Below are 27,091 nucleotides of genomic sequence, written 5' to 3' on the forward strand. Positions count from 1 at the left end.
TTCACAAGCTTGTGCTGCAGTTTCTCATATTGTTTAAGAATTTCTTTAGACTTGAAAGCAGAGCTAAATTTAAAAGTCTCTTTCAAAACTAACTGTAGACACCTTTATCTGGTTTAATTCATACAAACTGTTAATGATCCTAAGGGAAAATGTAAGCATCTAAAATCAGCAGTAATTTGGCAAGTACTTTAATAGTAAAGGCAGGGACTTCCCTGGTGGTTCAGTGATTAAGAATCCGCCTGCCAATGCAGGGGACTTGGGTTCGAGCTCTGGTCTGGGAAGATCCCACATGCTGTGGAGCAACTAAGCCCGTGCGCCACAGCTGCTGAGCCTGTGCTCTAGAGCCCGCGAGCCACAACTACTGAGCCCACGTGCTACAGCTACTGAAGCCCGCGTGCCTAGAGCCCGTGCTCCACAACAAGAGAAGCCACGGCGATGAGAAGCCCGCGCACCGCACCGAACAGCAGCCCCTGCTCGCCGCAACTAGAGGAAGCCCGTGTGCAGCAACGAAGACCCAATGCAGCCAAAAAAAAAATTAATTAATTAATTTAAAAAAATAGTAAAGGCATGCTTCAGAGATATTTGGGGTTCAATTCCAGACCACCGTAATAAGCGAAATCGCAATAAAGTGAGTCACATGAATTTTTTGTTTCCCAGTGCACAGAAAAGTTATGTTTACAGTATACTTTGTGCGATAATAGCATTATATCTAAAAAAACAATGTACATATCTTAATTAAAAAATGCTAACCATGATCTGACAACATGGGGTTGCCATAAACCTTCAATTTGTAGAAAAATATATCTGCAAAGTGCAGTAAAACGAGGTATGCCTTTTTGCTTGTATATTCTTTGGCTTCTGAGTAGCATAGCTGTTTCTTTTTAGCACGAATCAACTAGAATCTTTCAGTTGTTATTTGGCACACATGGAATAGTCTTAGAGGTTAGAGCTGGGGTTATCAATGAAGGCAGTACTGGGCTTGATACTACTTTCCTAGGAGGTGTTCTAGAAGTTTACGAGGGAAGGTGTTTGGCTGACAAAATAATTGAAGGGCATTTAGTGAGTGTGGCCAGGGAAGGTAGTCTGTAGTGTGGGAGACAATCTTTGAAAACAGCAAGGCCTTCTGAGTGTCTCAGTGTGTGTGTGTGTGTGTGTGTGTGTGTGTGTGTGAGACCTTCTTTAAATGAATCTAAAACATAATTGTAATACAGAGTATATTGCTAGGATATTGGTTTCCATTAAAAATTTTACATACATAGGTTAATGTTACCTGTGCATTTAATTTTAGATTGTTAGAGGGGTCAGTGTAAAATATTTCTTACATAGAGTTTTGAAGCCTGCTAGGTCTGCACCTTTAAATTATTTCAGGCGTCTTACTCCTGACTCCCTGCTCCCCAGCACATAAGAGTATTTTAAAATATTAACACTTTTAATTCGTTACAAAGTGTGACAGTTTGTAAATTCAGGTAGATATAATATGTTAGAACTTACAAGTCCACTAAAACTTCACAAAGAAGCATAGTTACCCAAATATGAATTATTAGTATTGAAAAATGCTTCTTATTTAATAGCTTTAGTAGATAAGGAACGAAAGCAAAAGTCAGAAGTAACTAAATAGAATGTTTTCCCCAAAGGGCTTTTTTAAGGTGACCTGGGAACATTGAGTGTACTTGATTCTAAATTCACGTACGTTAGCTGTCTTCAGAATGATTGTTTATGGTCTGGTTGGCAATAGGGACTTCAGTATAAAGAAACTTTGCAAAGTTTTCAAAACTTTGCAAAAGAGAGAGGCAAAGGTTATAGGATTAGGAAGGGGTAAGGGTTGACTTTAGGGTTTGATTTCTTCCCCTCCCTAATTTCTTAGAGGATGCCCAACGGATTCACTTACGTTCAGCAAATGCACTAAGCATGTACACAAATTACAGGAGCATATGAGATACTGCATCGTTAGGTTCCTTTTTTTCAAGGGATTTCTAGACTTGATGGGTACACAAATCATTATAAAGATGGCACAGGTAACTAGAAGTAAATGTTATATAGTTATTTACAGTTTTTCCCTTCAGGTACAGATTGTCTTGTACAATTCACTGTGGTCTCACTCAGTTTCACCGCTTTGATACTTTTGATCTTCCCAATTGTAGTTGGTTTTTTTTGTTTTTTGTTTTTAAATAAATTTATTTATTTTATTTTATTTATTTTTGGCTGCATGGGGTCTTTGTTGCTGTGCGCGGGCTCCCTCTAGTTGCGGCGAGCAGGGGTTATTCTTCGTTGCGGTGCACGGGCTTCTTATTGCGGTGGCTTCTCTTGTGGAGCACGGGCTCTAGGCGCGCGGGCTTCAGTAGTTGCGGCGTACGGGCTCAGTAGTTGTGGCTCGCGGGGCTCTAGAGCGCAGGCTCAGTAGTTGTGGTGCACGGGTTTAGTTGCTCTGAGGCATGTGGGATCTTCCCGGACCAGGGCATGAACTGTGTCCCCCTGCATTGGCAGGCGGATTCTTAACCACTGTGCCACCTGGGAAGGCCTGTAGTTGGTTTTATGTTACATTTTTATCTGTTTAATTTTTATGTATTTCTAATATTTTATCCCCTTTTAATAAATAAAAAGAGGGCTCACAGATAGTACAGTTGCTGAGTTTTAGTGAACTAAAATTTAAAAAATGAAAATTTACATATTTCTGTTTGTACCCTCCATTTTTTTAGTGTCTCCCTGATTACTTATTAATTAACATATTGAGTATGTTTCCTTTTCATAAACATCCTCATAGTAGACTTTGAGTTTTATCTCTATTTCCTCTGTAACTTTTCACAGAATTTGTATTTATTAACATCTCTGGAATTTATAGTGTTTCGCAACATTTCAGTTGCCTGTCTTAGTATGTGTGATTTCAGATAGTTAAGTATGTACAGGTCTGTGTTTTATTTTAGCTTCCTTAGTCAGTTTCTTGAATCATTAAATGGTAAAACATTGAATATTTTCTTTTAAAGCTTACAATATTGTTATTTCCCTTTCTACCTATATTGCCAGTAGCTATAATCTTTGGTTCCCAAAACAACGAAATTAATATAATTCCAAACGTGTACCCTTTGATAGAGGGAGCTGGGCAGGAGAATATTATTTATTCACACGAAACAAAAGAAGAGCAAATTTATAAGCTATAGAGCAAAATTATAAGCTGTATGGGTTTGAAGAAACTCACATTGAATTATGTCTTCAAACTTAATCAGTTAATTGGACCCTTCGGGTTGTACTGTAATGGCATTGTTCCTAGTGAAAAGGTATTACTTACATTAGAATAATGGAATTTCAGAGCAGAATTGGACCTTTGAGGTCATCTAAAAATCTAGTTTCCTCATTTTACAGGCAAGGTAACTAAGGCCCTGAGAGGCTGTGATTTTTCTCGAAGGTCTAATCTTAATGTGGCAGGGCCAAAGCTAGAACCTAGAGCTCAAGACTTGTAAATCAAGCTTTTTTTTTTTTTGCACTGATTTATTCTGTCTCTAGTTAACATCAGTGTATTTGTTTTTAGTCCATGGATCCATAAGCTACACAAATGAGCCTGTGGACCTTCTACCTTACCCGTATCCCTCTGCCACTATAGAAACAATTCTGCCAGTTTTACATGAGAATGATAGTGCTTTTATTAAAACTCAGTGAGAAAGAATTGTTCATTTGTACCAGAAGGTCTGTGAGCATTATAGACTTTGGTGTTAAAGGAGATCAGTACACATGCTTTGGTTTGTTTCTAATTGCAGTGCTGAGATTAACATTTCATCTACATTCATGTGGATGTAATTTTTTAATCTACAGATAAATAATTTTTAAAAACCTGACATTTTCCCAGTATGAAAGAATACCTCTTTAAAGATTTTGTGTTCTGTCTCACTGTCTTTTCCTCTCTTTTGATCCAAATTTTTATTGCTGTATTAGTTTGGGTTCTCCAGAGAAACAATCAATAGGATAGATAGATTGATCATAAGGAATTGGCACATGTGCTTAGGGAGACTGAAAAGTCCCAGGATTTACAGTCATCAGGCTGGTGACCCAGGGAAGCTGATGGGATAGTAAAGCTTCAGTCTGAGCCTGAAGGACTGAGAACCAGGAGGGCCGGTGGTGTAAGCTCCAGTCTGAGGCTAAGGCAAGAGAATACCCATGTCCCAGCTTGACCACTGCCAGGCAGAGTGAATTCTCTTTTATTTTGCCTTTTTGTTCTGTTCAGTGGATTGGATGAGGCCCATCTCCTTTGGGGAGGGCAATCTGCTTTACTCAGTCTGCTGATTAAAATGTTAATCTTATCTAGAAACATCTTCACAGACACATCCAGAATAATATTATAACCAAATGTCTGGGATATTAATTCCTTATCAAATAAATGATTTGCAAGTATTTTCTCCCATTCTTTGGATTGACTTCTCACTCTGTTGATAGTGTCCTTTGATGCATAAAAGCTTTTAATTTTGATGAAGTCCAGTTTATCTGTTTTTCTTTTGTTTCCTGTACTTTTTGGTATCATATCCATGAAACTGATGTCAAATCTAATGTCATGAAGCTTTTATTCTTTGATTTTTTCTATAAGTCTTAAAGTTTCAGCTCTCAAATTTAGGCTTCTGATCCATTTTGAGTTAATTTTTGTATATGATGTAAGATAATGGTCCAACTTCATTCTTTTGCATGTGCATATCCAGTTTTCCCAGCATCATTTGTTGAAAAGACTGTCCTCTCCCCATTGCATGGACTTAGCACCTTTCATGTATGTGAAAGTTTATTTCTGGGCTGTCTTATTGCATTGGTCTATAGGTCTGTCTTTATGCCCTACTATAGTGTTTTGATTACCTCTGTAGTAAGGTTTGAAATCTGGAAGTTGTAGTCCTCCAACTTTGTTCTTTTTCAAAATTAGTTTGCCTCCTTGGGGTTCCTTGAGATTCTGTATAAATTCTGGGATGAGTTTTTCTTTCTGCAAAAACACCTTTGGGATTTTGACGGGGATTGTGTTGAATCTGTAGATTGCATTGGGTAGTATTGAAATCTTAATATAGTTAATTCTAGCAGTCCATGAACATAGATGTCTTTCCGTTTATTTATGGCTTTAATTTCTTTCAGCAACACTTTGTAGTTTGCAATGTACAAGTTTTTTTGCTTCTTGGTTAAATTTATTCCGGAGTATTTGATTTTTTAAAAGCCATTACAAATGGGATTGTTTCCTTCATTTCTTTTTTAGATTGCTCTTTGGTAGCGTATGGAAGCGCAGTGGGTTTTTGTGTGTTGATTTTGCGCCCTGCAATTTTGCTGAAATAGTTGATTAGTTGTGGTAGGGTGTCTGTTCCCTGCACAACCTCCCCACCCCGGGAATCTTTAGGTTTCTACATATACATCTTGTCATCTGCAAAGAGATAATTTTATCACTTCCTTTCAGATTTTGGATGTCTTTTATTTCTTTTTTTGACTAATGGCTCTGGCTAGAACTTCAGGTACTATGTTGAGTAGAAGTGGGGAAAGTGGACATCCTGTTCCTGATCTTAGGGGAAAAGGTTTCAATCTTTCATCATTGTGTATGGTGTTACCTGTGGATTTTTCATATACATATACATACATATATATATATATATATATACATATATATATATATATATGTATATATATATGGCTTTTATGATGTTGAGGAAGTTTCCTTCTGTTCCTGGTTTGTTGAGGGTTTTTAATTTTTAAATCGTGAAAGAATGTTGACTTTTTTTGTCAAATGCTTTTTCTGCATTAATTGAGATGATCATGAAGTTTTATCATGAGGTTATTTTCCCTTCATTCTGTTGATGTGATTTATTACACTGATTGAGTTCCATATGTTGAGCCATCCTTGTATTCCAGGAATAAATCCCATTTGGTCATGGCATATAATCTTTTCAGTATGCTGCTGAATTTGGTTTGCTAGTCTTTTCTTATCTTTGTATAGAGAATGTCTCTTTATGGAAAGAAGATGGTTTAACAGTTATTAGTCCCTCTTTATTTTGGGCAGTGAGCTGGACACACAGACATATACACACATACACACTTACAGACAAATACACATATATGCACATTATGAATAATTAAATACATATGTAATTATATTTCTAATTTTTAAACTTCTGTTCATTCATTTATTCAGTCACTGGCTTCCTCCATTAGATTGCCAATCTCATAAGGGCAGGGACCACATGGCTTCTGTTTATACTGCTGCATTCCCAGTTTCTTGTTTGGTACTTGATGCTCTCGATGAAAGTATGTGGAATGAATAAATAAATTTTGTTTCTCTTAGTAATCTTTTACGATACTTTTACCATCTTCATTTAACAGATTAAAGAAGTTTAACCAGTATAACAGTAGTGAATTAGTAATGCTAAGGCATGGATTTGTTTTAATTAATTACTTAATGTATATTTATTAAGCATATATACCATGCATCAGGCTCTCTATAACAGGCATTGGACATGTGATAGACAGTCCCTGACCTCGAGTAATTGATGGTCTGGTTGGAAGCAGTAGACAAGTAATTATATAGCATAATGAGAAATTTGATAGGGGTATCAAATCTATATATTTAACAGGCATACCTCGTTTTATTGTACTACATGCTTTGCAGGTTTTGCATTTTTTCTTAAAATAAATTGAAGGTTGTGGCAACCCTGCCTTGTCAGAGGATGGCTAGCATTTTTAAACAATAAAGTTTTTTTTAATTAAGGCATGTACATTTTTTAAAGTCATAATGCTATTGCACACTTAATAGACTACAGTATAGTGTCAACATAAATTTTATATGCACTGGGAAACCAAAAAAATTTGTGTGACTCACTTTATTGTGATATTAGTTTACTGCAGTAGTATGGAACCAAACCTGCAGTATCTCTGAGGTATGCCTGTATAGATATACTATACTATATTTTAGAAATGTGTCAGCTATTTTCTGTATTGGCAAACATTGTATACATATGCCCCCAGGTTATGACAAGTCTACTTAAAATTTGTGTTGAAGTGTTTTGTTCCTGAAACCTTTAGTGCTTTTCAGCCTCATTGTGATTTGCTCAGAGTTGCAGTTTCCTTTTTGTACATAGTTTTTCCAAAATACTTGAAGACTCACTCAGTGAACTTAAAAATTCAGTTGCTGAAAGAAAAAAATCCTGATACTTGGGAATTCTGAATATCAAATCCAGATTTGATGGGAATGAGTTACTTTTTAAAAAGAAAAAACATGCAACTGTAAATTAGTATTTGTTTACTTTTTTAAACATATTACTTTTCCTCTCATAAATACAGTAGTCAGAGAGGTAGATTATAAACTCCTAGAATCTGCATATATATTCTGTATGTTTTCCTCATTAAGCAATTTCAGTATTTCATTAAATTTCATATAAATAGCATTTTTCAAAATTAAATGTAGTATATTTTGCATACTGATACTTGTTACAAATATTCTTTCTTATGATATTTTATATTACGGTTTTATTTTCTACTTGTTTAAGCAGCAGATACCACTATTCTGTCTACCAGTACCAGAAGATTTTAGGTTATCTCATTTGCTAAAAGAAGGCAAGGAAGGACTGTAAACAGTTTACTTTGTTTTTGTCTTGTTACGTTTTGCAAATAAGATTCTATCACTATTTCCCCCATCCCTTTTTATCAATTACTTCTTTTCCAGAATGCCTCAAGTCTTAGTGAAATTGTAATGATTCTGACTTTTTAAGAGAAAGCAGGTTTTCCTCTTCAGTTAGCACAACTTGTCAGCTCTTTTAGTTGTTTTTGTGCTGATACTTTTCTTTTCCCAGCTGAGTAGTATTTTCCCCCCAATCCAAATATCTTTAAAAATATAGAACTGTCGGTTTACTCCACATTACTGCCAATTATTATTTCTGTTTCTTAATATATGCCAGATATACCACTATGTAGCCTTTGAAAAACTATTTCACCTCTGTCTCTTCATCTTTAGAGTAAAGGGTGCTGGGATTGGATTATATGGTTTCTGAGGTCCTTTATGCAATGACTTCTACAAATTTATTTCAAAATAATGCAGGTCAGAGTAGAATGAGCCTTTAGCTCTTAATATTGGCTAGGGTGTCCTAGAAATGGCCATGAACTAACGACATGATTAGCAAAGGTCTCCCGGTTTTCATTCCAGGAGCCCGCAGCCTACTGAAGTGTCATAGCTGTGTATGTTCCTGTGCGTTTGAGCTTATTTGTGTGTGTTTACTTCAGAATTAAGCAAAGTTATACTATAGTGACTTTTGGAAACTCAGAGTTTTCAGTGAATCTGAGAAGACAACATTAGATAACACTCTTCTGGTTGCAATTAACAGATTCTGCTCAACTAGTTAAGACAAAAATTGTTTGTGTGGGGTACATAGAATGAGATGAGGGATTTTAACGGCTCTTAGAATCAAGAAGAGTTAGCAGGAGAATAGGTCTTACAGGCCATTAGAACTAGATAGATATTATGACTGTTTTCTTGCATGCTGGTAATGTTGCAGGAAGGGGGACCCCTTCCAGGGCCCGAGAGTGGTCTCTTGTCTAACACTCAGAAATGAATTGTCCGAGGAGACACGCGTGCTGACAAAGCAAGAGACTTTATTGGGAAGGGGCACCCGGGTGGAGAGCAGGAGGGTAAGGTGACCCAGGAGGACTGCTCTGCCACGTGGCTCGCAGTCTCAGGTTTTATGGTGATGGGATTAGTTTCCGGGTTGTCTCTAGCCCATCATTCTGACTCAGGGTCCTTTCTGGTGGCGCGCGGAACCGCTCAGCCAAGATGGATTCCAGTGAGGAGGATTCTGGGAGGTTGGTAGGACATGTGGACTGGCATCTCCTCTATCCTTTTGACCTTTCCCATATTCTTCCGGTTGGTGGTGGCTTGTTAGTTCCGTGTTCCTTACAGGATCTTCTGTCGTAAAATAACTCATGCAGATTGTTACTGTCCTTGCCTGGCCAGGGCGGTTTCAGTCAGTTTTTTCCCTAACAGTAACTTCATTATGTCCTGCTGCAGATGGGTTTTCTCCATGAGTCAAGAGACACGGTTATCTGTAATTTTAGACTTAACCTCCTTATAGCCTTGTGACTGGCGAGCTCCAGTTTATAAAACACATATCAAAGAAGAACTCTCAATAGACCTAGCCCAGGACATATGTCTTGCACAGTGACCAGGAACCAGGGGCTTATTGCCAAAAGGAATGATTTGGAATGGGAAAGGGTCATCAAGCAAAGATTGCTTACTTGGTAAACATAAAATGCCCATTATTGATATTTAAAGGGGTCTAGTTTTGTAGACAGAAATACTTAAGGGTAATAATTTGTAATGGAAAAGACTTTTTTTTCGTATTACATATATATGCTTGCCCCTTTGCTGACCCATGCTGTAAGAGCCATACTCTTTGTTCATATGGTGTAGGTATATTTTAGTAGTCAGCTGGATCAGTTTTGGTTTGGATAGTTCTCTTAATATGCACATAGTGCTGTATTCTAGTGATTTTTATCTAAGTCTACTCAATTCAGGTGAAGAGGGCTTTGATTTGGATTCAACCAGCCTTATAGTCAAATGCAGACAGAAAGAGGTCTCCATATGTGAGTGCTCATTGTTTTTCCTGTCTCATTTCCTTTATTTTTCTTCCTTCTCTGTGTACTTAAACCATACCCAATGAGTCTTTATTTACATATAAGGATTTAAAAGTAATATGGTTAAAGCTTAATCTTGTTATTTTATTATATAATGTCTAGTTGATTTCTATTTAATGATTATCCCTTGGCTTCTGATTTTTAGAAGTCTAGACTCAGTTCAATATGACACACATTTGTTGAGTGTTCTAGGTACTAGATTTACAAAGATGAGTAAAAGCCGTTGTGTCCCCTAACACGAACTTAGAGAAAACTATAAATCAGAAATTTCAGCACGTTAAATGAAGTTAAATGTTTAATATGCTCTCCACCTTAATAATAACTGACTTTCTTTACATTTAAAATTTTACTTGAATATAATTTACTTGTAGTCTAATGACCATATCATTAGTAAGCTTGACAAATTTTCACAAACTTAACACATCCATGAAACCAGCAACCAGAGTGACTCAGTTTCAACCACAAAATGTATAACTAAATGCATAACAGTGAAAATATTGGGAAAGGATGTTCTGCTGTCTTCAGGTACCTTTTTTCCCAAAAAAGTTTTTGCTGGTTGCCTCTGCTGCTATTATTTTTTGCAGTAAAGAATGGTTTCTTTGGCTTTTTAACTGAATGCCAGGAATCCCACTGAATTCCAAGTGAAATACATTCTCTGTGTTGGTACTAATTTTTATAATCATTAAAAAAAAAAATGATGCTTTGGGATAGCTTATCATTCCAAATGATTTTACCATTCCAAATTTTTGAAGAAAATTTAATATGATTAAAATTAACATTGTTTAGCAGGACTTCTTTAGAAATGTTTCTGTGGTTGTAGTAGTGATTTTTATTATTATGGATTTATGTAACTTCCGTGATATTTATCAAATTTCCTTCACTTGAATACAACTAGAATAAAATCTCCATGAGTTACTAGTTGTTTTTTGAAATTTACACTTGTAGCTTTCTATAAAGAAAAATGTTTTAATGAAGAATTTAGTGTGAATATGATTGAAACTATTGCACTAAATATAGATAACTCTTGAAGTATCTTAAGCATTTCAGAGGCATTTATTCTTGAGTATATAATTGATGTACTTCAATACATAGTATATTTCCTTGTATATATTACATGCTTAGTAATTAGTTGAGATTTGTTATTCAGTTTTTAAGATATTTTCAACCACTCTTAAATGTAACAAATCTCATCTTTATAAATGGATTATTTCCCCTGAATATTTTAAAAGCATTTAATTTGAAATATTTGCATTTTTTTTAATGAACTCAAAGTAACACTTTCATCTTTCTAATGTGAGATTATGTATCATTTATTCATTTTGAGACTCTTTAAGGGAAAAAAAGATTGACTTGATTTTTAAACTGGTAATGACATTTCTGAGAATATTATAATTGTCAGCAATTAAGCAAATCATTGAATATTTGAAAAATACTACCTATTGACAATAACTACTGAATGGTAACAATTTAAATATATTTCCACTAAAGATTTCTCTTACTACTTCATAACCAATAGCATAAAAGATAAGGGGAGGTTTTTCCTTTTTCCTTTTTTTTTTAAACTCATAGCATGTTCAGTGGAGTGACTGAGAGAGAGACAGAGATATGGAATTTCTTTGCAGTAATTAAATGAAAGTGTTTGTTATGCAAAGGAACTTTAACATACCCATTTTTATTCTTTTAAAGGAGGGTGCCTCAGCCCGTAAGACGCAGACTCCTGCAGCACAGCCGGTACCAAGACCAGGTAAAAATATAAAACTTCTTGAGTTTTGTTTTTTTCTATAATCATGACAGTGAAAATTTTTGATAATGTATAATGCTTTGAAGGAATTGAAATTTTACTTAAAATACTTCAAAACTAGTATAAGAACATTTACTTGAGTAAATAGGTATAGTTGAAGAGTTAAAGAAAATTTTTAAGAAAATGTTTTTAAGGTTTTAGAAGAATGTTTTAAAAAGCTATTTATTATGTACCCATTCCCCCATCAATTCCTTGTTTGAATTCCATGATAGTACGGTGGATGTGATTTTTGTTTTTTCCTACAGAAGCATAGAACCATAATGTTAATAGACTGATAAGCAGCTTTGATGTTTAGATTTTCAGCTATCTGTGTTATTGAGCATATTAGGTTCTGTAATCATTTTTAAAAATATGTATGTTAATAAGCAAGGGTAGTATTGAAGTTACTGGTTTGGCCCAAAAGTTTGTTCGGGTTTTTGTAACATCTTATGGAAGAACCTGAACGAACTTTTTGGCAACCCAGTATGTTAGCAATATTTTCTTTTCCTCTTCCTAGTACCTGAAAAGATTGATCTTTATAAATGCATGTAGATATGAATGCTATATTCATTTTAGGTGTTTTGGGTTTGATTTTAGTGTTCGTTTGTTTTATTTTTGCATTTAGCATATTATCAGTGCTGTTAAAAGTGGCTATGAAGAAAATGAAAAGAATTGAAAAGGCACAGTCAGGAATTTGACTGGGTGATCTTCCTTTTCAGTTTGTTAGTGTCAGTAGTGCAGATTTGTATATCTTTTTATTCATAGTACGTTCGCACATAGGCTAATGCTAAAATTATGTAGATTACAGGTATTCAAATTTCTGGAAGCACTTTAAAAGCATGATGTTAAGAGGTTTATATTGGGATGGTTTTGTAGGCTCTTTCACTGTGTCTTGGATCCATAAACCTGGGTCTTGACATGACTAGTATTTACTTTTTTTTTAAAATGATGGGTTTGTTTGAAATCTTTGTTAAATTTGGAGCACATTGGATGTAATTTATTTCAGATGACAGGACCATGGCACTAGTTTTCAGTAGAGAAGACCATACCAAAAGCTGTTAATGAGAGTATAAGGAAGAGCAATTAAATTTAATAAATATTATTTGAATGCCTTCCATGTACTCAGTGCCAGAAACTAGGAGAAGCTAAAGGAGCTCTTTTCAGGAATGAAGAAAAAAAGTCAAGGAAATAGGAATGGGCAGACTGAGTTGGACCCAAGGAATACAGCCTGCAAAGTAGAGGAATATTGTGGAGGCAGTTGAATGATAGATACAGAATTATTTGTTTTCCCTTGGAAGGGAGGGATGGCAGGCTGTAGTTGGTCAGTCTAAAGAAGATCACATGAGAAATTCAGAAATGGTATAAAAAGGAAGAAATCACCACCTGAGGATTCTAACTCTGTTTTGTGCTGTGTGATAAATAACTGTCTGCATTTCACAGTTTCTCAAAATCATTTGGCAGACAAAGGAAAGGGGTAGGGGTGGCACTAATGCCTGAGTAAACCCGGTTGTCCAAGTGTGCCATGTAATAAAGCGAAGGGAGCTGGGTTCTACCAGCTGGTAAGTTATGTGACCCTGGGGAAGGTCACATGTGAGGTAAGGGGCTGTGGGTCTTTTCAGCTCCTGATATTCCATCTTTCTTTTTCAGTTGTTCTGCCATGGTGATTAAAATGGTTGAAATTAATCTTATCTAATGTCTCATTACAAATACTCTGACGCCCATCCATGTGAGGTCTCCTCTTCTTTCACTCACTGATTGACTCCCATAGGTCCACAATCCCTACCCACCATTCCAAAAGCAGTGATTATTTTATAAGTTTTTAATGCTCATTTGTCAGTAAGACCTGACTTGAGTGGGCGTTAGCAGTTTGTCATCTTTATTTGTCTCGATCAGTGAATTTTTGTTTTGCAGATTGTTAAATGTATTTGCTTATTGGCTGATGCCCAATTTTGAAGGCATATTGTGCAATATATGGCATGTTCACCTGGATTATCTTTTTAAAATTGAAAAAAAAAAACACAAAACATTTCTGGCAATGTAACATGTTATACATGAGACAGCATAGATCTATACTGTTATTTGTTAGGTAGAGTTTGAATTATTTGCAAATAGGGGACTGAACTACCTATTCTTTTTTCCTTCAGTAAAGGAAATCAAGGATGGTATTCCTTTTTTTTTTTTTGGCTGTGCTGCGAGGCATGTGGGATCTTAGTTCCCCGACCAGGGATTGAACCCACGCCCCCTGTATTGGAAGGTGGATTCTTAACCACTGGACCACCGGGGAAGTCCCATGGCGTTCCATTTTTTGATCGTTTTTTCTTATTTATTCTTTCATCAAATATTTATTTAGCACTAATTGTGCCAGGCAAGTCCCTGGGTCAATTTAATATTTTAAAGTGTTTACAATTATTCCCAACTTCTAAACATTCATTTAGGGAATAAAACTGACAAGAGGCACATGCTTTCCAGTGAATTAAGAAACACAAGCCTTTGATAAGCTACAGTCCTGGAGCTTAATGTTGTTTCCTTTTATAGCCACATTAAATCTCTTGCACGTGTCCCTGCTCTTGCTGCCTCTTTCTAATGCGTGTACATCACATACTGCACTTCTCCAGCTTTCATTCTTTACTTCTGTTTCATAGGTCTTCTGAAATGGGTCGGTGAGTACCCGTAACTCGGTAACTCTAGTTCATCTGCTTACTGCTCATGTGAGATTGAGAGAGAGAGTTAGCCCTGTTCAGTGATCCACTTTATCACCTGGGTGTTGGTTGGATCACCTCATTCCATAGTTTCCGATCTACGTGCTGAAGATTTTCAAACTTGTGTCCCTGGCCCTTCCTCCCTCTGGCATCACCTGGTAACCGTTTGACATGGGGATGCACCATGGGCATCTGAAACCTGATTAAACCTTAAGACACTTGCTCTTTGATTTTCCCCCGATGTCTTACTTCACATTCTTCTGCCGCTTCATGAATAAATGACACCGCTACCAACTCCGCGTCGTAGGTCCAAGACTTAGCAGTTATTCTTTATTTTTCTCATTTGCTTATTCCTCTCATCTACTATGTCAGTGAGTTCTGTCAAATCTACCTTTTCTGTATTCCAGATGTATCTGTTCTCTTTATCTCCACTGCCACAACTCAAGTCTAAACCACCAGCATTTCTCTAGACTAGTGCATCTTAAAGTATTGATACTAGTCCGTGACCTGTTTAGTTCTGGTCCCTAACAAGATACAGATAGGAATTGAGGGTACAGTACTGGCACAACATCCAGGTGCATGGCCGGTTTTCTACCTGCTCATTGTTACTGTATTTTATTCAGTTGACCTTGAAAAGTTTACAGAAAAACCTTATGCTTAACCGCACATAATTTGGGTAGCACCGCTATAGAATATTGGTGATAGTCCTAACTGAGCTTCCTGCTTTCACGGTTGTCCCCCTTTTGATCCCTTATCTAAATTTATTGTTTTTCCCTTACAGAAGGTGTGACCTGAAAATCAAATTATGTCACTTTCTGGCTTAAAAGTTGCAGGGTTTTCCAGTGGCACTTAAATAACAAACTTAACGTTGCCTAGAAAGCCCTACATAAAGTGTCTCCTGCGTGTATTTTTAACCTTATCTCCTGCCACTCTTCCTTTTGTCCCCATGGTCTGTCTGCACATTTGCAGTTCCATAAGCATGACAGTTTCTTCCTGCTTTTGGCATTTGCCCACATTCCTACCTCTTATCAAGACTGTTCTTTCACTTGTTCTTTGCAAGTTGGCTCTTTCTTGTCCTTCAAACCTCAGCTTAAATGCCATTTCCTTTGAGAGACTTTTTCTAAGCATTTTGTCTAAAGGACACTTTAATATCAGTGTACATTCTCTTTGCTCCTTAATATTATGTATTCAGATTGGTTTATATGTGTTTGTTTGCCTGTTTGTTATGGTCTGGTTCCCCTACTTTACTGAAAAGTCTTTGAGGGCAGGGATTATTTCTGTTCTATTTATCATCATAAAAATAAGAACCTAGCAGAGTGCCTTGTACATAGGCTCTGAATAAATATTTAAGTAAAGAATATAATTATATTTGAAATCAAGCATAGTAACAGTAGTTGCCTCTTCTCAGCTTGTAAACAATCAGTCATTGCGTTTGTGGAAGGCAGCGGTAGCGGTAGAGGCACAAGAAGCAGTAGCAGTTGACATCAGCGGTGGCCGCGAGGTTCAGTGAATGGTCAGTATGCCCAGGGCCCAGGACCTGGACAACTTGCCTTGTTGTTTTTAAGACTCTTAAAACAGAATCAAGATGTAGAAATTGTTGTCTCTGATTTATGGTTGGGGACAACTGAAGCTGAGCAGCATTCATCTTAGCGTGCCGGGGTAATTTGCCTGCGAAGTGGCACAGTGGGGACCGAGTACAGGCTCTTGCTCTCCATCACTCTCCTTGTGGACTCGAATTATTTTGCTCTTTCCTCCCCCACCCTTTAAATCAAGCTTATCCTTAGCATGTTCATCTTCATGTCCCTGTCTTGGTCCTTAATTGTATTTGTTTTTTTACTAAACACCTAAAGTTTATTTTTAATATGTGAGCTTTTATATTTTGTGTTTTTGCTACATTAAGTCTTCTCAGCCTTGATTTTAGAGAATCTTTTCCTATATTCCAGAGTCCACTGTGGGTTCCCTTAGCAAATCAGTGGTAGTTCCGTTGAAGATTTCTTTGTTCTCCTTAGTCATTCTCCCAGCAGCTCCCGTCTCCAGTTTATCCATCTCTCTGTCCATCCCATCATTCCTGTATCCCGCCAGCAAATTCTAAGTATTTATTGAGATTGTATCATATTCCAGATGACACTATCTAGCAGTATCTGTGTATACATGTCAGATGTATCCATGAGTACTATTTCTAAAAATAATTTAAGAAAGTTTTAGTATTTTTTTCTCAGGAATAAGAAAGATGAGCACACTATAATAAATATGTGTGTGAACTTGTATTTGTATATATCTTTCTCTGCTTTCTGTGGCTAGAAGAATCATACTTCTGGACTACATAATATTTTCTCACAGTGAAATAGCTATATAAAGGAGTACAAAGTATTAGTTAAAATTTAGCATTTTACTGCTTTTAAAATGCAACATATTCCAAAGATGTGTGTGCTTTCCTTTAAAAGTGGTATCTCTAAGAACTAATGTTGAATTAGAATTTTAAATTGTTGAATTTTTATTTTTTGTGATTTAAAAAAATTAATTGCAGCACAGCACACGGCATGTAGAAGGCAGTCGATAAAAATTTATTGTATGAATAAATACTGAAAATTGAACATACAGCACTTTTTTATCGTAAAATATGTTAATCTTGAAATAGGCTGATATTGCCATTATTATGCCAACAAATATTTTTGTGTATTATAAAGTCCATTGTATATACAAATAATGAAAAGATACAAATATTCATGTTTTTATAACATGTATTCAAAATTATTGATAATATGGGCAATTCCAGAATAAAGACCTTTACATGACTCATTGCCTGTAATGTTTTCTTCTGCTAATAAAAACCCAAAAAATTTTAAAAAGAGAGAAAAAGGTAAATATTTTAGCTCTTAGTCCCCAGTAATGTCTTTGTTTTTCCTCCACAGTGGTTAAGTACATTTCCCTCTCCCAACCCTTTCCCCAGAGTTAGATGCTCTTGTAGTACTCTGTTTTTGCATTTATTACAGTGTAATCAGTTAATTCAGAAGTTATTTATTTGCTTCCTTTTCTAGATCCAAGCATCCATGAATGTAGATACTCAGTGCCTACCAATGCCCATATATCCCCTTTCCTTGTGACCACTGATTGTTGAAGTGCTAAGGCACTGTAGTGGTTTTGTGAAGCAGAGAAATAATATTATTTAAGAAGATTGCAATGCATTTAAAAATTCTACAACTAGTCATATGTAAATACAAATATTTTAGGCCTTATTTACTTTGTCGGTTTGAAAATAAGAATGTGATTTTCATAACAATATTTTGGATTTTTTTCTTTCTTACAGTTTCTCAAGCCAGACCTCCCCCAAATCAGAAGAAAGGTAAGGTTGTGCCTGTGACTCTAAACTTACTTTAAAAAAGTAAACGTGAGTAAGCTAGCTTACAAAATCAGGGCTGATTGCATGCTTGTGCAGTTATACCAAATGTTTGTGTTTGGTGTCTGTTCTGAGTAGTCAGTGCTCAAGTCATCCTGATCATTAAATATTCTGAGTATCACTGCTGACTAAAATATTTTTTAGCTCAAAAGAGTTAAAATTACAAATTTACAAACTTTTAACTTATAATTAGGAAAGTAACTATAATTCCTTTTAATAACATATTTGCTCCTTTAAAATTTTGTCCTTATAGGATCTCGAACACCCATTATCATAATTCCTGCAGCTACCACCTCTTTAATAACCATGCTTAATGCAAAGGACCTTCTACAGGACCTGAAGTAAGTAATTTGTTAAACTGTTCTTTTCATAGGACATGGAACTATTGTTGAGAATTAGTAGTTACTAATGCAGTATTTATTTCGAGAAAGCAAAAATTCAGTTTCAGTGCTATAGGCTTTACAGATAGTCTCAAATATAATTTTCAAAACAGTATATTCTTTTATATCTGAATCCTGTGGGGAAAATTATAGAAACTCTGACTAAAGTTTTAACGAAGAGAGTACTATTGTATTAATTTTTAATGTGAATTATTTTGCTCCAGCTGAAGAGCTTGAAGAGGTTCTAAAACAAATTCAGGTTGTCTTCTCCCCACTTCCGAATTCTGGTTAAAGAACCAAAAAAGTAATATGAACTTTAAAGTTTAATATAAACTTTAAAAGTAAATATGAATTTTAAGACAAGAAATTCAGATTGTCTTCTCCCCACTTCCGAATTCTGGTTAAAGAACCAAAAAAGTAATATGAGCTTTAAATTAGATGTACATACCTCCTAGAGGGAGGAGGAGGGACCATACTTTTTTAACCTAGACATCAGTAAAAGATAGTTGAGGAAGTGAAGAGGACATCTATATCCTGTATTAAAATTTCCAGATGCTTAACTTTCTCAGTAAAATAACGATGACGATTCTTAAAAAAGAAACAAAACAACCTCACCTCCAAAAAGAAAATCATGCTGCTTCTAAATAACTTATGACTAATTAAAAATGAGTAGCAAAATAAGTTGTAATACTTGCTGATTCCAGGTTTTACCAAATGCAGAATTGAATTTTGAGTGCCTATGACTTAAATAGCTGTATAAAAACCTACGTAACTGGCACATACAAGTGTATTCGTATAGTATTTTTTCTTTAGTACTTTTGAGTGAAATTTTCAGTGAACCTTCTCCTAATAACAGTGTGGAAAGAAGGAATTTTTAGGTTTTATATTTTTATATTTTATTAGGCTTTTTTTGTGAAGTTTAGTATTCCGACAGTGTTGTGGATTACTCAGATAATCTACAGTCTGCAGTTCCTCAAGTAATCTACAGTTGGATGAATATGAAATATAATTATTTTGGCCCATCTCTTGAAATAGATCTGATAATAATATAAAATATTATTTTATAATAAAGGTAGTAAGTAGTGCATGGAAATCACAAACTAAATTTTAGCATCTTTCTCCTTAGCCTTACTACAGAGAAGCCAAACAATTTAACAAGACTACCTTCTTTGGATAGATCATGCCTAATTTTTCTTCTCAGTTTAAAACACTCCCTTCATTGTTTAACACCTCATTGCAGCTGACATCTCCCCTGCAGCTTGAGTCAGCTGGAGGCTTTGCTGTGTAATTAATGCATAATTGAAACCTCCTCCACACAATTATAGTACTGGCTGTAACCCATAGCTCATGTTGGCATAGATTCTGTTTGGTTTCATGTAAAACTGAGGATTCTTCAGTTTTCTAGCCCTTCAATTAAGTAAATGAAACGAAATAAAATAAAACCTGCCTTCACCTTTAACATTTTAAATAACAAAATTAAGGTTGTATCATGGAAGTATGAGAAAGCACATTTTACATTTATAAACATGATCTTGAGAGAAGTTTCACTGGGACCATAAGTTTATTTAAAATAAACTGATTGGATGGCACTTGTGACTCTGGCCACGATGGTCCTCTCACAGGGCAGAGTTCCAAAGAGGAGAGATTGCACGGAGAGAGTGCTCCAGAGATAGGCAGAGGGTTCCCCTTGCATTAGTCAGATACTGTTCACACGCACGTGAGGAAACCACTTAAGGCCTGGGGAAGAGCAGGCAGAACGGTTACTGGAGCTTACACTGGACCATAAGTAGTTCATGTTCCCCGCTGCCACATGCAGTGCAGAATGATTCAGCCACTCTGGAAAACCATAGAGGAGTTAATTTTTTTCTTATTACATTGAAGGTATTATTGCAGTACCTTCTAGCTTCCTTTGTTGATGATGAGAGGTCAGCTGCGGTAATCAGTCCTTTGAAGGAAATCTGCTTTATCTTGTTATTTTAAAGATCATTTTAAATTTGTTTATCTGCTATACCTAGGTGTAGATTTCTTATATATCCCACCTTGGGATTCAGAATTGAATCTGTGGATTTGTGTTTTTCATCAGTTTGGGAAGTCTTGGCTCTTATCTCTTTAGATATTACCTGTGTGTTCCCCCTTTATCTCCCCTTTTTTCTTTCTTCTTTCTGGGATTTAAATGAGACATACTTTAGACTTTCTCATTTCATCATCCATGTCTCTTAAACAGTTCTACTTTCCATCTGTTTCTCTGTCACCTGCATTCTTGATCATTTCTGTAGATATAACTTGTAGTTGTGTTTCTTTGGCCATCCCCTAGTCTATTCATTCCATTTTAAAATTCAGATATCTTATTTTTTCTATTTTAGTGGTTCTGTTTAGTTCTTTTTCAAATCTTTGGTCTCTCTCTCTTTTTTTAAAATAATTTCTTTTTCCCTGTACGTATTTGTAGGCTTGTTTTACAGGTTTGGTCTTTGATAGCTGCATCATTGGAAGTACTTACTAATCATTTTCTTTTGATTATTGTTTCATTCATTATACCTCATTTCCTTGTGTGTTTAGTTTTTTTTTTTTTTTACTATTCATTTAATGGTTTTCATTTAGTAATTTCTGTTCATTTTCCTTGGAATTTTTTTCTTGTGGAAATTCTTTGAGTTCCAGAATGAAGATTTGTGTTTGTGTCTGCTAGGCACCTGGGAGCATAGCCAATCTAACATTGCTTTAAGTTAAATTCTCAGTTCGAGGTTTAACATCCAGAAATTATTGTTAATTCTCCCCACCCCCTCCAATTTCAACTTCTTTTATTTAGGAGAAAGGAACTATATTTCTTTTTTTTTTTTCTTTTAAAGATTTTTTTTTTTTTTGATGTGGACCATTTTTAAAGCCTTTATTGAATTTGTTACAGTATTGCTTCTGTTTTATGTTTTGACTTTTTGGCCCTGAGGCATGTGGGATCTCAGCTCTCCAACCAGGGATCAAACCCGCAACCCCTGCATTGGAAGGTGAAGTCTTAACCACCACTGGACCACCAGGGAATTCCCGAAAACTATATTTTTAATCTGTGAAATATCCATAAAATTGTTCTGTTTTTCAAAATAACGTAAACTTAAAATCTGGAACTTGCCTCAGTATATCAACTCATTTGCATTTTATACTAAGAAAATTATTTTACTAGAACTGTTCTTGTTTAAACAGTAATGACTTTAATCATATCACCCATACTCCTTCACACTCATAGAATGCAAAGTGGAATAAATAAATTGCAAATATTGGATGAGTCAGTGGATATCATAATATTTCTCCAAATCACAAATATCCATCCAATCAGTTGTGCATCATTTCTGGTTGTATTCATTAGAGCACTTTTTGTTGTAAGTATTAAAAACCAACTCAAAGTGGCCTTATCAAAAAATAATTTATTAGCTCAATATAACTAGTCCTAGCTTCTGACACAGCTGGACTCAGTGCTAAATGAAGTGATCAGGAGTTAGTCTCTCTGTCTCTTAAGCAGGTTCTCCCCCTTCAGGGGCAAAGATGACCATCAGAAACTCCAGGTTACCAAAAATCCCAGGATTAAGTCTTACTTTCCTGGCTTGTATAACACATTTATTTCTGAACCAGTCACTGTGGTCAGGGTTGTTAATTCTTACTTTAAATCCAAGTGAGGTCCAATTTGCAATTCCGAGATTTGATTATTCTTGCACTTGTCAGGGTGTTGGTTAGGGCTGGGGTGGGCATTGGGGGCAGGAAAACAGGTGGGCAGTGGGTTTATTTCTAGTTTACATTATTTATATTACACTGAACTTAACCCCCCGAGTCCTAGCTTTATGAAAGAAGGAACTTCTGTTAGATTCTCTACCTTGAGCAGAATATGGGCTTTGTTTCCTCTTCCAGGAGTCTAGTGAAATATAGTGTCAATAAAAGACAAAGCTTAAGTTTAATTAGTTTGCCAGTGCCTTCCGTGGATGGAAAGAAGTCTGCAGTGTTATTCTAACCTCGTTGAGTTCCCTTCTTTACTCAGTCTTTGGCCCAAGAGTTCTTTACTTCTTGCTAGCTAGCTCAGAGATGCCTTTAGAATGTTCTTCATACTTTATCCCACTTTGGAAAACTTTCTGACAGTTTCTTTTAAAGTTAAACATACCCAGTGATCCAGCAGTTCCACTCATAGGTATTTATATAAGAGAAGTGAAAACATACGTCCACAAAAAGACTTATACCAGAGTGTTTATAGTAGTTTTATTTGTAATAACTGCAATTTTGGAACCACCCAAATGTACCACAGGAGAATGTATAAACAAATAGTGGCATATTCATACAATAGAATTTTATTCAGCAGTAAAAAAGAATTCATTGGTAGTTCACTACCAATATACCCCTCAGCATGGATGAATATCAGAAACATTAAATTGAATGAAAGAAGCCGGGCAAAGAAGAGTACAATCCTGTACGATTCCGCATATATGAATTCGTAGGACAGGCAAAACTCGTCTGTGGTGATGGAAAGCAGAATTGAATGGTTGCCTGTTGGGGGAGGAGGATGGGGATTTACTGAAAGGTACAGGAGGAAGCTTTTCTGGTCTGTTGCACAGGTGCTGTATCCTGATGGGAGTGGTGGTTACCATGTGGAGAGGGGTGTTTGCTGGCGCTCCTGGGTAGACGGAGTCACCTAGCTGGCCACGCCAGCTCCATTTCAAGTGACCTTTGATTCGTAGTAAAACTTCCCTCTTACTAGCGTTGAGAAATCAAGGATTAGTGTGGTTGTTTATATAATCTTGAGGAATGCTAAATGCTAGATGAAGGAATATAAATTGGGTGTCTGTGTGTGAGACTGACACACACACATACTGACTTCTGGCCTAAGTGAGCTTGAGTTCTACTTGGCATGGGAAGTAAAGACCCATACTCTTCAAGCATTATGATCTGTACATGCAGAGTGGGTTTATTTCAAAAAATAATGTTTTTGGTTTGAAAATATCATTATTTAAAAAGTCATTTCAAAATACTATTTCTTTTCTTTTTAACGATTCCTGTGGAATCATTTCTGTTTTTTGAAAGGTTTGTCCCATCAGATGAAAAGAAGAAGCAAGGCTGCCAACGAGAAAATGAAACTCTAATACAGAGAAGAAAAGACCAGATGCAACCAGGGGGCACTGCAATTAGTGTCACAGTTCCTTACAGAGTAGTAGACCAGCCCCTTAAACTAATGCCTCAAGACTGGTAAATTAATCTGTATTTTTCACACAGTCATTAATTTTTTTGTGTAATAAACGAGTATCAAATTTCATCATGAGCTCTAGATAGAACCTATCCTTGAAACCTGTGTTAATGTCTAATTTGGTCATCAGTAATGTTAACATTCTGGTAATACCTAAGTAATATATTTTGGATGTCTAAACTTTATTTTACTTATAAGAAGAAACACAAACTTCTGGAAAACTTGGAGAGTAAAAATTCTTTCCACTTGTCTATTTATTTTGGATCAGCTTTTAGAACAAAATTTTCAAATAGACATGTTGTTTTAGAGGGCCTATGTTTTAGATGTTTGATTTGGAGAATTCAAATTTTTTGGTTAGAAGTGATAAGTGAAAGCATTGTTACTTTTATTGTAAGGAAATAATTTAACGAAAATAGTAACATCACCCCGGTTCAGCTCTTTTATTGCATTAAAATGTCCTTTAATAAAATATTAAGCTTTTGGGTTGGCCAAAAAGTTCGTTCGGGTTTTCCCCTAAGATGGTACGGAAAACCCGAACGAACTTTTTGGCCAACCCAATGTTTGTAATATAAAGTGCGTATAAATTCAGATACATGAATTACCTTAAATTATTTAATTAATCTAAGCCAGAGTAAAAACACAAAGTCTAAGTGTGCATCTCTGATATAGTGTAACACGTTGACGCATTAGCTGAAATGTACCTTTGACTCGTTAGTCTTCAGATGTTAGGAGGTGAAGCCATTGAGAATATTAGTATGTTAAAAATTTACTAAAGAATCAAGGGTTCTTGTATTAGAATTCTCTTTTAGTACCTAACAGAAATACTTAGAGTTATATATGAAGTGTAAGATGAGAATTTCATATATCAAGTTTAAAACTTATAGGAAGTAGAAGGTTACATCATTTATATGTTTGCAGTTATTTACAGAAAACAATAATACACACAGTGTGTACAAGTGCCATCACTGTGCTTATGTTATACTGCTTTGTGTGTGTTAGCTTGGTCCTAGCCATTGTTGTCATAACCTAGGAATAATATTTTCCTTACCTTTCTTCTTCTTCTGTTCTCTGTTAATTGTCCTTTCAGGAGTTCACTGGGAATAGTATTTTTATTATCCTGCTCCCCTGCTAACCCTGTGAGACACAGTAGGATCTAGGGGACCTCTGTCTAGCAAATCCTCTTTACTTTGGCAGGTACCTTGGACCTTCAACTATTGTATGGTGCAAGCTACATCATAAAATTAAGAGGCCATTTAATAGTGTGCTCCATTACCAAAGATGGTTTAGGCAGTATGGAGCATATATCCCATGAAGGAGGAAATTTTTTATTTAAGATTTAATTTTAGCCTTAGAGATTTTGAGCAGGTTAAGAATTTTAAGCTGTGGTTTTTCATAGTAACTTTGATCACTGCTGTTAAGTCTTTAACTTGAATAGAAGGTAACTTTGGCTTAATATTCTGTTGGATGTACAGAGTCTCCATCTAATGCAGTGATTATCAAAGTGTGGTCTGTGGACCTCTGAGCATTCCCAGGACCCTTTCAGGGAGTTGTAAGGTCAAAACTGTTTCCATTGTAACACTGAGTTGGCTATTCATGTGATTTCTTAGCCCCCATACAGGACAATAGCATAACCAGTGCACAAGATCAATCATTGATTTCCCTTCCTCTCTCCCACTCTGCTCTCTTCTCCATACTCCTCCGCTCCCTCCTTCTCTCTTCTGGCTAGTGGACTGTTCTCTAGTAGGCTTGTGCATTTCTGTAAAATAGGGGTAATAATAGTTTACCGCACAGGGTTGTTTTGAAGGTTAAATGTGTTAACATAAGTAAACTGCTTAGACCAGCACTGGCACATAGTAAATGCTCGTAGTAAATCTAATGAGTGTTAGTTATTATTGTTGATGTTATGATTTTGTTCCCACCTCTTTAGTTGTAGGCTTAAACTGTTGACGGCTTTTGTACTTATTATAATTTCTCAGTTTAATTAAATTTTTTTGGAAGCTAATGAAATATGAGGGCCTAGAAAGAGATTTGTGCTTTTTAGGAAAATGAAGTTGAATGGCTGGGAAAAACAAGTTGCTTTAGAAAACACTTAGAGAATTTAGGGTGAGTGAAACAGCTGAAAAACAATTGAAAAAGTTTAAAAGTTTAGGTGATTTCTGTACTCAAATTATTTTCCAGATAATCAGAAGAACTCAAAATAAGGCCTTTGAGCTTTATAAAATGGTTAGCAAATTATTATAATTTATAACATTTTTAATTAAAGTGAAATATTTAAGATGCGTTTGAATTTTAAATGATTTTCTTTTAAAACTAACTTTTTCAATTAACAGATATACTACTGTTCCCTGTTGCATAAGCAAAATGGGCCCTTTAATTAATAGAAGGGACAGAGATAAAAGGCTAAAAGGATCATGTATAGGACTGTGCATGTAATTATGTTTAAATGACTTAGATGTAAAAAACAATGCATGGGAAATGTAGCAATCATTATGTACTCTAATGGTAACACTGTAATGAAAAGTTACGGTAATGCAGTACTGTGTTTGCCGCACAGAAGTATTGACAGGAGACTATTGCAGGAATAATGATGAGACTCTTTCCATAAGGATTATAGTAACCAAGAATATCTGAGATACTCAGTCTCCACTCTTCCCTTCCCTCTTTTCTATTTATAGGGACCGGGTTGTAGCAGTTTTTGTGCAAGGTCCTGCATGGCAGTTCAAAGGTTGGCCGTGGCTTTTGCCTGATGGATCACCAGTCGACATATTTGCTAAAAGTAAGAGTCTCTGTATTTTTACTGCTTATCTAATACAGAAATGCTTTTGCTTTATTTATTTATTTAAGAGCACACGGCTCTGCACGTGTGATGTGTACACCAGAGGATTCCTGTTAAGTACCACGTATTTTAATTTTTAAGCACCTGTGAAATATTTTAAAGCCTTTTTGGAACATTAATATTTTCTGTGTACTTATATCTAAAAGTGAATTATTGCCTATCCCTCAACATTAATAAATCATTAATATTGTTGCGTGTCCCTACACTTTTATTCACTTTGATAGCCAGTTTTTAAATGGGTTGACTTTCGCCTGCTACTCCCACTATCTGGAGTGGTTGCTGCACGACTGGCCTTTTTCTGTTCATTTAGGTCTCAGCCAGGTAAGTACTCTCTCCTTCAGGGAGCCCTTCTCCGACCACCCTGGAAGTAGCCGTTACTTCCTCCCAGTTACTGCAGTGGTGACACTCACTGTTGCTTGACATTGTCTTATTTTCATATCTGTATGGTAAGTCCTCCCTGGCTAGGATGCCAGTTCCAGGATGGGAGCACCTGATCTGCCTCGTTCACTCTTGTATCATCAGCACAGAAGAGAGCATGGCGTTGGGAAGCATTCGGTAGATACCTGTTAAATGGATAGATTTCATGTGTCTATGTCTTTTATTGACCATATTTTGGTATGTATTGATATACCAAAAGTAGATGAATTTAAGCTTGTCTTTTTATTGGTAGGGATATTCTAATTATCATTTAATTTGCGTACCCATTTAAGTTAGTAACATTAGTAAAATTACTTTTTAAAAAGCATCCTCATGAAACAGGTATGTTTGTTAGAAATAACAACTTTAGTTATTACGAATGTAGATTATGCTACTGTGAAACCCAGCTTTTTTTTTTTTTTTTTTTTTAAATAAAGCAATTTTAGTTTTTGTTAGTGGTACCACCATTCTTCCAGGCTGGAAACTGCCCAAGCTTGAAAGGTTTTAATCGCTTATTCTCCTGCCTTCATTCAGTTTTAAAAATGAATTCTAATATGACGGTAGCTTTTTATGTTATTTCAGAAACCTGAGTAATGCACAGGTTTGATAAATAGAAGTCAAAGATACAGAGAATGGGAGTTTTAATGAAAGCAAAATGTCAGTGAACACTAATTTTGTTGTGTTTTACCTACTTGCTTGCCTTGTTGAATAGTACTATAATAAAAAATGATTAGAATGTCTTCAAGATA

The 27,091-nt window shown here is 35.7% G+C and overlaps 1 protein-coding gene across 1 annotated transcript in view; it reads left to right on the forward strand.

The window, feature by feature from the left end:
- CDC73 (cell division cycle 73) overlaps nt 1-27,091 on the forward strand; it is an 89,634-nt gene that overhangs the window by 52,658 nt on the left and 9,885 nt on the right. The window contains exons 11-15 of the mRNA XM_007191154.3: nt 11,311-11,368; nt 17,411-17,446; nt 17,754-17,841; nt 22,930-23,091; nt 25,765-25,865. Coding sequence (XP_007191216.1) covers nt 11,311-11,368; nt 17,411-17,446; nt 17,754-17,841; nt 22,930-23,091; nt 25,765-25,865 — 445 coding nt within the window. The remainder of the gene's footprint in view (nt 1-11,310; nt 11,369-17,410; nt 17,447-17,753; nt 17,842-22,929; nt 23,092-25,764; nt 25,866-27,091) is intronic.

The sequence above is a fragment of the Balaenoptera acutorostrata genome, chromosome 1, assembly GCF_949987535.1.
Source record: "Balaenoptera acutorostrata chromosome 1, mBalAcu1.1, whole genome shotgun sequence".
NCBI lineage: Eukaryota > Metazoa > Chordata > Mammalia > Artiodactyla > Balaenopteridae > Balaenoptera > Balaenoptera acutorostrata.